We start from the raw sequence: 14,466 nt of genomic DNA, 5'->3' as shown, positions 1-14,466 counted from the left end.
TGGACCAAGTTCAATCATGATGTTCTCATCTCATTGAACACCACTAAACCGTTATGGGATGAAGCTAATGTCCAGAAACCCCCACCTTGGAAACCCAAGTTCCAGCCAGATGAGTTAGTATGGATCTCAATACCTCACCCTCATCAGTCTCATCCACAAGTTCACAAAGGAACAGTTCAACAGTCGGGACAATATCCTAATACCTATTCTGTCCAATTAGAAGAAAAGCCTGATCGTCCTCCTATTATCGTTCATCACAACTGGGATGACTCGCCGTTCCAATGTTCACCCAGTATCCTTACAGTGAAATCAATTATGAGTCTCTCTTGTTTGTTTTGTTTTGTTGTTCTCTTTTCTTTACAGGTTTAACCCCAGCAAAAGCAGTAATCCACAACAGCCTGATTGTGAGATTCATCAAGTACCAAACTACAGTTTATTCGAATCCATAGAGCGATGATGGTTATGAAGGAGACACTGAGACGGCAAACGTCCATTTGCTCAGGACTTACTATGACACTGTTTTCTCTCATTTTATTAGGTGTTTTGTTGACATCATCTGTTATAGGAGAGGACGGACCGACTACTAGACGAGGAAAGTCCCAAGCAGATGTTCTCCAGTCGGACCATGATCAACAGTTGTTATATGTTCAAAGTTATTGTATTTTGTAATTAGTTAAAAAGACCAGTCTATTAAGTTGTTTTATATGTGTATATATTGGCTGTTTAAGCGTTGCTAGGTCAGTGAATCCCGAAGCAAAGATGCCGTGTGATGAGCTCATGTGTCTGAAATTCCAGTTGTGCCGTCGGCAAGGGGGCATGTCACAACCCAGTGATTTTGGTGCCTCGGCACGATGGAATTTTCTTGCCACATGAGAGCCTCTTGCACAGCGAGGGTTTCTGTTGCAGCGGAAGAACCTCGGTGCAAGAGAGTTCCCGCCAATTTGCAGGGCACATTTCTTCTTTGCAGCACAGAAATGCACGGCGCAAAGAGTTCCGCTATTCGAATGCAAATTTGTGTCCCGCTATTGGCCAGTGCTAAATTATTCACACGTGGCGGCTGGTAATTGGCTTGCTAGCCGTTTAAAAATTCGCGCGAATTCCGCCCAAGTCGAATGATTTACGGACGGATTCACTGGCTTGGGCCCCGCCAGCTGGAACAACTCATGTGGTTGTTCAGACGACCGGACCAGCTGCGTCGCAACTCCACGCGGCATAAGTAAACGTTTTTGCAACCATTAAACCTTGTCTGCCTCTCCATTCACCAGCCCGTCCTGATGAACGAGCAATTTCTAACTCACCTGGAGTCGGCTCTGGCCGTCAGAGACAGAAATAAGAGTCTTCCTCTTACAACAAGATTCCTACCCTGCAAGTTATAACAGCTCTTATCTGGAAAACCTCAAGGTCTAAAATTTAGGCTCTCCCAATAGAAAGACTTAATACGTGATATTTACCATTTGAGTATGTTGCACAGAAAATTATATTAGTTACTTTTAATCCCTTCCAGCCGATTATCCAAGGCATCTTTTCCTCTGAGTGGAATGAAGTTCCTAACTATGAGTCACTATTCCAGCTGAGGCTGGACAAGAAAATGGGTAGATTCACAAAAAAACTATCTACTTTAACCCCAAAGTTTTTAAAAAGGACCATAGTTCAAATGCTTACTCATGTAAGTAAAAAATATAAAAGCAACCCATGCAGCTCACAACAGTGTTCTAAATGAATGCCTTTTAAGAAGCATGGTACATTTTAATCTCACCTATTGACTACATACAATGTCTAAACTAATACACAAACAACGTTTTCTACTTTTTAATTGTTATGCCATACCTTTTGTACACCTTATTCTCATGACTGCTTCAAATCCAATCTTCCTTGTAAGGTATCTTTTAAGGTCTTTTTGCAATTTTTCTGCTTGAGCAGAATTGTGGGTATGATGAAAAGATGGATAATAATAGATGCACCCAGCAGAATATTTCGACATGCAAGCTTTGCAAGAGAAAGAGGCAGAGAAAGAGGGTTAATATTTATACATGTAAAAATAACTTAAACATAACATAAAATGTATAAACACATCACAGAGCAGTGACTGGCAAGGACTATCCCATTCTTATCCGAGTGCCAGAATCACTAGTTTCTTCCTTTTTTATAGATGCACAGATTGTAAGGGGCTTGCAGGATCATCAGGTCCAGTCCCCCTGCACTAGGCAAGAAAAGACACCTGGGGTCAGGTGACCCCAGTGACGTGACCATCCAATCTCCTCTTGAAGATTTCCAGGGTAGGTGATTGCACCACCTCGGGGGGGGGGGGGGGGGGGGGGGTGGTTTGGTTGGGGGGGGGAGTTTATTCCAGTCTGCACACCCTGACTGTGAAAAAGTTTTTCTTAGAGTTGAGCCTGAAGCAGTCTTCCAGGAGTTTGTGGCCATTGCTCCTGTTTTTTTCCTCCTCCTGACCCCATAATACATGCATTTTTGACTGCACAATGAACAAGCTTCTTCAGAACAAGGGGCAGTGGTAGCCTTCAGCTAGACTGTTCTATAGCCTGTGGTTAAAGGTGAGGAAGGTGGAAGGTGAGGGATGTGGTTTTAAATCCTTAGGTTGAGGAGAACCTGAGACCCAGCACGTTCTCAGCATACACTCCAATTACTAAGCTATTAGGCAAAAGGTATACACCATTACCACTACAACTGGTCAGTTTAGTATCTACTCTTCAAAGAGGGACTGAGCACTCTGGATCTCAAGTGAATCGAAGTACCTAATGCTTACCCCTGTGTCAAATGCCTAAGCTCTGCAGAGCAGTAAGAGTTCACACACACCTCCTATGCTTGGTGTTTCCTTTGGTCTGCCTATAGCAACTTCCAGGCTCTCTGAATTGAAAGTGAAGCCATCTTTCTACTGGCTTTGTCAGGACTTTAGTACCTAATCCACTTTCTCTGGATCACTCTCCTACTGCCAGGCTCCTAAATGTCAAGATGTTGCAGTGCCTAAAGAACTAATCTAGATTTTATCCTTAAACCTTAGGTAACCAGACAGATCACAAGGTTTTTGGAGAGCAAATCATACTAGCTTTGGAGAAGCAACACACCTGTATTCACACAGCGCTGTGTCTGAGCTAACTTCACCTCGGCAGAGCTAAGTGGCCTGTCTGTACTTGTCAGGCTCTGATGCTTTTCATGTCAGAGCTGGCACCTGTAGAGCAGCTTTGTGCCAGGAATCCTTTCTATCTCCCTCTCCACAACTCCTTTGTGGCCCTTCCACAATCTCCACAGCCCCCTGGGTAAGAACCATTATTTGTTACCTCCACAACACAATTCTATTGTTTCATGCCATATTACACAGTGTATCAATGGCTGGTGTACAGAGACAGGCCTTGGCTTAAGATTTAGAAAATTCTGGATGATAATATTTGTACTCTGTGTTCCACATTGAGCATTAACAAATTTCTCTTCATTCCTTGCCTTCTGGTTATATTGTTTCTTGAGCATGAGACTCGGAATAAACAGACCCTCTGATACCACCTGCCTGGCTTCCCTGTTCTTTCCTATTACTGATTTCCAAATCAGTTCCTTCTTTCTTTAGGGAAGTGACAACAACTTGTTTATACAACTTAAAAGACAAATTTGCTAAGGAGCCTTTACTAGGCATTAAAGTGAAAACTGTGACAAACATGAAAGTACATTTAGTATGAAAGTTGGCTTCCCCTACCTAAAGAAGCCAGGTCTGCATATTGCGAACTCAACAGAAACAAATCCACAGCCGTTTGCTGTCCTGAACAATCCAATGCCAACTTTTTATAAAAATCTGTTGCTGGGCCAAGATGCTGCACACCCTTTGGGAGACAACGAAGAATAAGAACACAGCAAGGTTAAGAACTGGGAACGTGTTGTGCTGGACAGAAAAATGCTATTAAATAGCATAGTATTGTAAAGGGAAAGAAGCATAATATAAAGCATTGCTTTTTTTTTTTTTTTTTACTCTAAAACTTTCTAATTGTTTGCATTTATTTTCTCGAATCTAAACCACACTAGGTTAAGCTTATAATCAAAAAGAAGCCTCAGTTTAATATTTAATGTGATAAATATTAGTTGCTTATTAATAATATTTATGAAGTTTATAAGCATTCCATTCACAAGCCGTTTGAATTATATACTACTCCTGGGATTTTTTAAAACAACAAATGGACAAAATATTAAGAACTGAAGTTCCAGAATTATTCTACTGATTTGACTCAGATGTTCATTTCGGTTCTAGGTTCCAGGCCTGATCAAAACTGAGTTAGTTAGGTTTACTCTTGCAGCATTAGCCAAACATCAGTTCGGCTCTGCAGAAAACTGCTCATTTGCCTTAAAGAGAGGTACGTTACATAAAGAATAAATAGTTACATTTAAAAAAAAAAATGAATGGAGCATCAATATAAAGTTAATAATACCTTCATGCTTGATCTCTGATTGGGATCTTCTCTGGAATGCAAAAGCCCTGCACCCAAGGATGGCAACTGCGTTTGAAACACAGATATGCGGCCACCTGTTGGAGACATCAGTTTAAACGCAGCCTGAAGTGCAGGACCCAAAGCACTGTGTGTTTCTCTTGTATTGGTGAACATGTTTGGCAGTGCATTCAGTAAATCTTTTATCAACTGCAAAACAGATGGGAAGGTATTACTGACAAAAAAAATCCAGTTTTAGCTGTACTGGCAACAGTCATGTCATACATATTTGGTGATGTATATTTCACCTCATCTTAAACACACTGCGCAGAAAATGACATTTACAAAAAATCCAATGATATCTCAAACAAACAGAATAAAGCAGTAAACAGTTTTTCCACTCTAAAATTTAATGTTAATGAATTTCAGGCAATATTAAGATGCTGAAATACCAAAATCAATGGAATTTATATAACAAGGTACATAACAAAAATTTTTAAAAGAAACCTATTCTTATTTTTTAGAACTTAATAGTACTTTTTTGATCAATCTTACCTCTTTGCTTTCATGTAGATTTACAAGTAAACTGTCAGGTGTAGGTAAGAAAACATCTATGGGAAAAAAAAAAACATTTTATTAAAGAAAAACACACAAATACCACAAAAATATTAGATCTGTGGTATAAAAAACATTGTATAACCCAAATTTCTTTTCTTGTGCGTGTGTGTGCACGCGCACACGTGTACACACACACACAAAATCTACTTTATATAAACAAATGGTTTTATCAGTGCCAGTGTCATTATGATCATAATTTCATTTTTTCAGATCCAACTATTTTTTAAATGAGCAGATTGTACATTAAGTAAAAACTGTATAGATCACCCTCATTTTGCTATGCATATTCTTCAGGGCTGTGCGAAACAGCACCATTTAGTTTTGACTTCTGTCTTGCCATTTTGAAGGGACAGTGTTTGGTTTCACTGTTTCGAAGCACTGTTCCATTTCATTTAATCAAAAATGTTTCACTGTTTTGACGCTGTTTCAATGTGTTTTGACATTTCACCCATAGGCTATAATGAGGAATCACAAAAATGCCTATAATTCTGTCATTTCTTGCCTGATTCGGATGAAAATTGCAGGGAAGGTAGCCCCTTCTGAGGGCATAAGGTCTGCCAAGTTTCAAGGAGATAGGTGCAGGGGTTTCTGCGAAACTGCACCTCAAACTGTTCAAAGCAAAACCTGTATCACTCACCAGCAGCGACAGCCTACTGTCATCTCACACGCATATCCAGGGGCCCGTGCCCCCCAAGAGGAGTCTGGCATAGCCCCTCAGCCCTCCGAAGGGGTGTGGACCCCAAAATCCGCACATGGGGTTTCAGCAGGCTGCTGCGGCTGGCTGGGGAAATAGCCCAGAGCCGCTGCCATCACCAGCTGGCAGCAGCAGCCTGCTGTCATCCGGCATCATCCGGGGGCCTGCACCCCCGCCACAGGAAGAGCTAGGGGAAGCAATCAGAGAGCTGAGGGAAAGATCAGGGAGCTGGGGAATCCAGCCAGGAACTGGGGGAATGTTCAGGGACCTGAACATTCCCCCAGCTCCCAGTTTGATTCTGCAGCTCTCTGATCACTTCCCCCAGCTCTGCCCAGGGAATGCAGACCCTCAGATCTGTGTGCAGGCTGGGGCCAGCAGCAGCACCACAGTCTTCACAGAGCACGGCACAGGCTGCGTTGAGCAAGTGCTGCTGGCCCCAGCCTGCAGCGGCAACCTGCTGAAACCCCACACGCAGATCAGGGGCCTGCACCCCCAGGGAAGAGCTGGGGAAATGATCAGAGAGCTGGGGGAAGCTATCAGAGAGCTGGGAAATTGAATCAGGAGCTAGATGTCAATATCAGAGCTGTCCTTCCCGCCCTCTTCCCCCTCCCTCTCCTTAGCTTCTAAATGTTTCGAGCGCTCTTGTTTTGTTTCGAAGCCTTTCGTTTCGATTTTGCTGTTTCAAGCTCGAAACAGCTTCGCAACAAAACGCATCAAAATTTCACACAGCCCTACTATACACCAGAATATTTAAGTAGATTTTAATCTTTCCTTAGAAACAGTAGAAGTAGATTCTAAAGTATTTTGTATCCACTTCTCTTACTCACCATCAATATCTGAAACAATCAGCATCTGAGGCTGTGATAATCCTTCCTGCAAGTTGTAGAACTGAACAGTACTGTCAAATGTTATGAACCCTATTCTTGTTCTTGAATCTCCAGGCAGCCTTAAAATAAAAAAAAGACCAAAATAAAAATAAAGACCAACATTTTAATCGCTGATACTGATATACAGCTCTTACGGATGTTAACAAAAGCAGGCTGCAGATTATTAGGGTTCAGATTCTATTCCACCTATCAGTCAAGTAAGTTGACTTAGATGTTAAAATGTGATCCTATTCCACCCTGCTCAAAAAACTGAAAAAATATTAATGCCTGCTTTGTAGTATGCCGTCATTCACTTTAGTATTCTGAAAAACAGTTCATACAAAATCATACAGGAACTGTGTTGGTTTACAGAACACCTAAATATTTCTTCTTTTTCTCCTCTTTTTATTCTCGTTTCCTTTTTTTGATTCTCTTATTTTTCTTCCTTTTAACTTGACTGGATCAGTTTCAGAAAAATACTGCACTGTTATGCAGGAGACGCACAACCCCATCCCCAAACAGAACATGCAAACTATTGTTTTGCATCTTCTCTGAGAGGTGCAAGCCAGTGGTAATTTATTTAAAATAAAGCAGGAGTGGAAGATACCTGTAAAATGTAACCTATGTATTACTCTATTCTATATATTTTCTTTGTGTCTAAAAGCAATACCAATAAAAATGAAGTTGCAACACAGAACACTTTATAAAATTAACACAAGTACTGAAAATCCCCAATTTTGAGTGGAAAAAGTTCTCACTGAAGAGTGACTCAGAGTTAAAATAACCAAAAGATAGGTAAACCTCACTTTAACAATGCATTCAGAAGGCATCAAAACACTAGGGAACTGCCCAAGAATACAAACATCCACATCATTGGTTTCCATAGCAAGACATCTAGGGACAAAGATTAAAACAAGAATCTACTTCTAATGATTTTTAAAAGTAAGCAAAATATTTTCTTCTACTTATTGGTGGCCTTTGATTGTCAAGACAATAAGTTTTACTTCCAATTCCTAATAAATTCACCTACTGCATGCACTTTTCCTCCCCAAAACTGGGATGCTTGTCTTGAGTAAGGAAGCTTGATTTTCTGCCCAGAATAGCAGCAGTGGCATTTCTATTCAGGGAGCACAAAAGGAGTCAACTGAAATCTACCCAATTCCTGCTAATTGTTCTTCACTCAACAGGTGTTAAAAAACTACTCTCTTTTAGAATTGTCTTGATGGATAAATGGATAAATCAAGCAATCCTTTCCTTCAGCAACTGTGCTGAAGAATCTGCAATTTAGCTACTCCTGATCTCTCTCCTAGGTCTGCCCATGGAGTCCAGTCTTCAGTAGCAGCAGCTACAGATCCAACCTTTGGCTGAGCAGTCAAGAGCTCATATTTCTACTATGAAAGAGTTAAAAGTATAGCTTTTGCCTGAAAGGAAAAGGAGGGCGAGTGAGCTGAAGATCAGGCTCTGTCCCTGCTACATGCACGCATAACTGGGGGAAAAAAATTTTCATTTTGCCTTCCTAAAAAACAAGATGCATTTCTTATTCGGGGACATGTGGTATGTGAGAAAACATGGTACTTAGAAATCACTACTTTTGGAAGCAATCTTTGGTAATGTATAAAAATGAGCATTTTTTTACTGTGACAGTGCCAATAAAGCAGTGAGATGAATATGATGAACAAGGCATCAAAAGATACCTCTAGAAATTTGCATCACCAAATGAAAAAAATTCAACATGGTAAATGCGAGTCAGATTGGCCAGCTCCAGTTTCTAATTAGAAACTAGGGGTGCACCAAAGGATTTTCTGGGCTGATACCAATCACTGACTTTTAGTGAGCCATATCAGCTGATACCAATACAATTCTGATATGCAGCCAGGCATCATGGAGAGTGGCATCAGGCTGGTAAGTCTGTTGTGGAGGAAGGGGCATGGGGTTGTGGGGACAGACTGAGGCTCCTGTGGTGAGGGAAGGAGTAGAGCTGGGGCAGGCACTGCAGTCGAGGCGGGGCACGGGATGGAGCCACAAGCAGATTGTCCAGGGGGTGCATAGAGGGAGTGGCGCCTCCCACCACTGCGTGCACCCCAGGAGGGCATGAGGAACATGTGCCCCCAGACCCGCATGCAGGGTGCGAGTGAGGAGGTCTGGGGGGAGGGGGGGGGGAGAGGCCTGCCTCAATCTGCCTTCCCCCCACCCAACACCCCTTCTCTCCTAACAAACTTACCAGCAGGACCTGGCTGCTCTCCACACTGCCAGGCTGTGCTTCCTGCCGCCTGTATGCTGCGCTGTAGCTGTGCGCATGCATGAGGTATTTATTAGCAACATTATTGGCCACATCAGCCAAAACAAGCCAATTGCCAATACTGTCAATTTTCCTTATATTGGTGCCAATCCAATATGGGACTGATGTATCGGTGCACCTCTGTTAGAAACCCTAGCAGCTGCAGTAACAGCATTATGTATGCTGGATATTCCAGGAGGGGTGATCAAAACACCTTTAGAAAAACAAACATTTTTACAAGTTTTTCAGAATAACTAATATGAGGACCCCTCTTTATCTGCTGCTATTTGATCATTCAGGATATAATTTGGGGTCATCTAACAAAACAAAAAAACAAGCCGGTTTGTACATTACTTCTAATCAGATAAATGCAGGGATGTTCTTTGACACGATGCAAATAGCTGTGAATCACATTCCTGTATTATTCTTCTAGATTCACATTTCAAAATGAAACTCACCTTTGACAGCAAACATGCGCCTTATATGAGCAGATCATGTACATACCATATGTACATACCGCATAGACAGAGAAGAGCATTGCAGAGGTACCACTGTGGACTGATCTCACACATGTAATTTACCTATTACAAAAAGATTTATTTTTATATTCTTACTTGTCTAGGTTTTCCAGCAGTGACTGGCAGAGAACTGTCAAATATCCAGCTTCTACTGCATTATGAGACACATCTAAAACAAACAAATACACTGCAGGCTGAGGAGGACGAAGCTGTGAAGTACAGAAAACAAAACTTAAAATTCTTATTTTAAAGAATAAAAGGACTGTTATCCACTATAATTTAAGAGAGTGAAAGATGAGAAGAAAAGAAAGGAAATAGCTTGTATTAAAATACCCTTTTTTGCATAAAAGTTAAACAGTGAAATTAGCACAATCACTCAACTCAAGGACTTTAACAAAGCCAAATAAAAAAAAAAAGTCATTTATGTTAAACATATAATAATTTAGAAAACAAAATTAACATTTTAATCTTTGCTTTAATTGACTGTGTCTAAGGAGAGCTTTTGATGTTAGGAATAACATTTATAATTTAAAATTACATTTTTTTTCATATTTTACTATCCTGAATTAAAATATCATGGGTGTCCCATGGTTATCATATCTACATTATAACTGTTTATATTCGATTATCAATTTGCCCCTACCTGTAAGTTTCATTTTTCAGCCAAGAGTCCAAGTCAGCAGTGGAGGATTTAAATGTAACCATCCGTTGGAAACTGGTAGCTTGTACAAGTTAAATTGGTTCTTCCACTTCTGGGAGAACGTGTTTCACTTCTAGTATACTAAATATAAAGTTTTATACAACAAGACTTCTAGTTGTTCAGTGTCCTAGAGTGAGAAGTTAGACTTAGGTCTAAAATTGTTTGTTTTTAAAATCTCTCCTCCATTTGTCTTGTTTATTGATTGCTAACCTATTTAAGAATATTAGTACCTGCCCCAGGATTTTGGCATGACTAACTACTTTGGTCCAGTTCTGTGTCATTTTGAAACATATTCAAGGTTTCACACATTGTTGAGTGAACAGGGACAGCAAACAAGGCAGTTTGCAAGCAGTTCGCTGGGAGCAAGAGGAAGAGGAAGAGGAGTCAAGCACCAGATCCTGCCCCAGGAATGTAAGTGAGCCAGGGCTGCCTGTGTTTGGCTTGCTGTTTATTTGGTGAGCAGCGTTTGGGCATGTGCTCTGAGCAATCTGGAGTGCTGAGTGACTGGTGCTTGTATCTGACAAGGGCCAGTAATTATGATGTAATTGGAATAACAGAATAACTTGGTGGGATAGCTTGCATGACCCACGTACTGTTATGGATGGATATATACTGTTCAGGAAGGACAGGCAGGGGAGAAGGGAAGGAGGAGAGGAGTTGCGCTTTATGGAAAAGAGCTGTATGACTGCTCAGAGCTTCAGTATGAAAATCTCTGGGTTAGGGTCAGAGAGGAGAGCAACAAGGGTGACATCATGCTAGGTGTCTGCTAAAGACCACCAGACCAGGAGGATGAGGTGGACAAGGCTTTCTTTAAACAGCTAGTGGAAGTTTCCTTATCACAGGCCCTGATTCTCATAGGAACTTCAATTACCCTGACATCTGCTGGGAGGGCAATACAGCAACATGCAGGCAATGCAGGAAGTTTTTGGAGGGTGTTGCGTAGAACTTCCTGGTGCAAGTGTTGGAGAGGCCAACTGGGGGCTGTGCTCTTCTTGAACCTGCTTCTCACAAACAGGAAAGAATTGGTGGGGAATATAGAAGCGGATGGCAACTTGGGCAGGAATGACCATGAGATGACAGTGTTCAGGATCCTGAGAAAAGGAAGGAAGGAGAGCACCAGAGTACGGACCCTGGACTTCAGAGGTAGACTAGACTCCCTCAGAGAACTAATGGGCAGGATTTCCTGGGAGGTAAGTCTGAGGGGGAAAGGAGTCCAGGAGAGCTGGTTGTATTTTAAAGAAACCTGATGGCGCAAGAACGAACCATCTCAATGTGTAGAAAAGCTAGCAAGTATGGCAGAAGACCAGCTTTACTTACCAGGGAACTACTCTTCAGTAAGCTAAAACACAAAAAGGAAGCTTACACAAAGTTGAAACTTGGACAAATGAGGAGTCATGAGAGTGCTGCTTGGGCATGCAGGGATAAAATCAGGAAGGCGAAAACGCAATTGGAGTTGAAGCTAGTAAGGGACATGAAGGGTAGCAAGAAAGGTTTCTACATGCATGTTAGTAACAAGAGGAAGGTCAGGGAAAGTGTGGGTTCCTTACTGAATGGGGGAGGCAATCTAACAACAGATGATGCAAAAAAGCCTGAAGTACTCGATGCTTTTTTTTGCCTCAGTCTTCCCAGGCCAAGTTAGCTCCCAGACTACTGCACACAGCAGCATAGCCAACAGCAGCAAAAGAACAGGTTAAGGCAGGGTCAGGAATGTTTTTGGGCAGAGTGCCAAACACACCCACAATCTCAACTTCTAAGTTGTCGGTGTTCCAGAGACAGATGGTGGAAAGAACCACAAGGGACCTGATCCTTCTAGTGGTAGTGCAGCTCCAGCCCCTTCCCTGCCATCCACCCCAAGGCATGCATGCAACCTGCCACCAGTGAGCTGGGCCACGGCTTCCTGGACACTGGTGCAGCTGCTCGTAGCTTCCTGGCTGTCTGCCACAGCCAGTCCAGGCTCTGGGCAGGTTCCTGCTGCCTACCATGGAGTCCAGGGTGCTCGCAGCAGATAGCAGGAAGGCTACAAGCAGCTGCACTGGGGTCTATGCAGCCCTAGCCCAGCTTGTTGCCATTGGTGGGTGCACGCACACCTCGAGGTGGATGGCAGGGGAGGGGCTGGGGCTGCATTGCCACGAGGATCAGGCTCTTTGTGGCTCCCTCACCACCCACCCCAAGGTGTTTGTGCTAAGAAAATGCATTTGCGTGCCACGCTCTGGCATGCATGCTGGGGGTTGCCTACCCCTGGGTTAGGGACTATTTAGAAAAGCTGGAACTATACAAGTCCATGGGGCTGGACAATGCACCAGAGAGGGCTGAAAAAGGGGAAGAGGAAGACAAACCAGTCACCAGTGTGACTGCAGAGCTACTGGCCATTATCTTTGAAAACCCATGGCGATTGGGAAAGGTCCCGGATGATTGGAAAAGGGCAAATATAGGGTGCCTGGAGACATGTGGGATGCCTGCTCCAATGCACTGTAATTACAGTGTGTTGGAGCAGACTGGATTAATCGAGTCTGTTGGAGCGTGCTTATTAGCATTAAACAATCTTTAGTTAAAGCACCCCTGCTATCATTCTGTAGTGTGGGACACTGAATACAGGAACTGCTGAAAGCATTTTAATTAGAGCAGCTCCTGAGACCTGCTCTAAGAATGAGGAGCCAGGGAACTAGACAGGTCAGCCTCATCTCAGTCCCCAGAAAAGTCATGGAGCTGGTCCCTAAGGAATACATTTCTAAGGACTTGGAGAAGGTGGTTAGAAACAGTCAGCATGGATTCCCCAAACGCAAATCATGCCTAACCAACCTGATTGCCTATGATGACGGGATGACTGGCTCTGTGGATGCAGGGAGAGCAGTGAACATGATATACCTTGACTATAGGCAAGGCTTTTGATATAGTCTGCTAGAACATTTTCACAAGCAAGCTAAGGAAGTACAGATTGGATGAATAGACTGTAAGGTGGATAGAAAACTGGTTGGATGATCAGGCTCAAAGGGTAATAATCAATGGCTCAATGTCTACTTCTAGCCAGTATCAAGTGGATACTGGGGCCGATTTTGTTCAATATCTTCATCAATGACGTGGAAGACACTTAGCAAGTTGGCTGATGACACCAAGCTGTAGGAAGTAGTAGATACGCTGAAGGGTCAGCCTAGGACTCAGGGAGACTTGACAAATTGGAAAACTGGAGCAAAAGAAACATCACAAGGTTCAATAAGGACAAAGTGCAAAGTCCTGCATTTAGGATGGAACAATCCCATGCACCGCTACAGGTTGGGGACTGACTGGCTAAGCAGCAGCAATGCAGAAAAGGACCTGGGGTTACAGTGGATATTAAACTGAATATGAGCCAAAACTGTGCCCTTGTTGACAAGAAGGCTAACAGCATACTGGTAGGAGTACTGCCAGTAGATACAGAGATGTGATTATTCCCCTCTAATCAGCACTGGTGAAGCCACACCTGGAATACTGTGTTCAGTTTTGGCCCCCCCCCCCCTTGATACAAAAAGTAAGTAGACAAATTGGAGACAGTCCAATAAAAAAAACATTAGGGGCCTGGGGAACATGACTTATGAGGTGCTGAAGGAACTGGGTTTATTTAGTTTGAAGAGAAGACTGAGAGGGCATTTAATAGCAGCCATCAACTAGCTGAAGGGTGGATAAAAAGAAGATGAAGTTAGTCTGTTCTCAGTGGTGGCAGATAACAGAACAAGGAGCAACGGTCATAAGTTGCAGCGAGGGAAGTTTAGGTTAGATATCAGGAACAGTTCTCTTCACTAGGAGGATAGTAAAGCACTGGAACAGGCTACCCAGAGAGGTTGAAGGTTTTTAAGACCCAGCTAGACAAAGCCTTGGTTAGGATGATATAGGTGGGGTTGGTTCTGCTTTGAGCAAGGGGTTGTGGATTAGATGACCTCCTGAGGTCCCTTCCAACTTTAATTTTCTATGATTGTCCTCCATGCTCAAACCTGTTACACAGAATCCCTTCATTCAGGAGGCGGCTGGAATCGCAGACATTATCTTTGTAAAGAGTCTCAGGACGGAGGCTAACTTAAAGGCCAGAAAGCATAACTAACAAAGCCAAGTTCAGGATAAGCCTCAGGAACATTTAATGTGATGGAAATATAAAGATAGGCTTCTTTTAATTTACTTAAAGGAAATTCCCTCTAGTTGATCAGACAAGTTATAGTAAAGAAATTCCATCCTGAGTTTAAGTTTTGAATATTAATTCAGATCTAAGAAGGATATTTTCCCCACAATTCTTTTCTGAATCTACAAATTTTAGGGATCACATTCCCATTGCTCTTCTCTGATCAATTGTTCTGACTTCCAAAAGATTCTTCACTGTTCAGTCAGAAACTTCCCTTTTGA

The 14,466-nt window shown here is 42.5% G+C and overlaps 1 protein-coding gene across 1 annotated transcript in view; it reads right to left on the bottom strand.

The window, feature by feature from the left end:
- The window catches only part of SEC24B (SEC24 homolog B, COPII coat complex component), a 97,915-nt gene that overhangs the window by 32,382 nt on the left and 51,067 nt on the right, over positions 1–14,466 (bottom strand). Inside the window, exons 11-16 of the mRNA XM_006031254.2 lie at positions 9,495–9,607; positions 6,564–6,682; positions 4,980–5,035; positions 4,428–4,634; positions 3,704–3,827; positions 1,828–1,986 (exon numbers count right to left, since the gene is read on the bottom strand). Coding sequence (XP_006031316.1) covers positions 1,828–1,986; positions 3,704–3,827; positions 4,428–4,634; positions 4,980–5,035; positions 6,564–6,682; positions 9,495–9,607 — 778 coding nt within the window. The remainder of the gene's footprint in view (positions 1–1,827; positions 1,987–3,703; positions 3,828–4,427; positions 4,635–4,979; positions 5,036–6,563; positions 6,683–9,494; positions 9,608–14,466) is intronic.

This window comes from Alligator sinensis, unplaced genomic scaffold (assembly GCF_000455745.1).
Source record: "Alligator sinensis unplaced genomic scaffold, ASM45574v1 scaffold66_2, whole genome shotgun sequence".
Classification (NCBI taxonomy): Eukaryota; Metazoa; Chordata; order Crocodylia; family Alligatoridae; genus Alligator; species Alligator sinensis.
The sequence above is the reverse complement of the archived record's forward strand: the minus strand, read 5'-3'. Positions and strand labels throughout refer to the sequence as shown.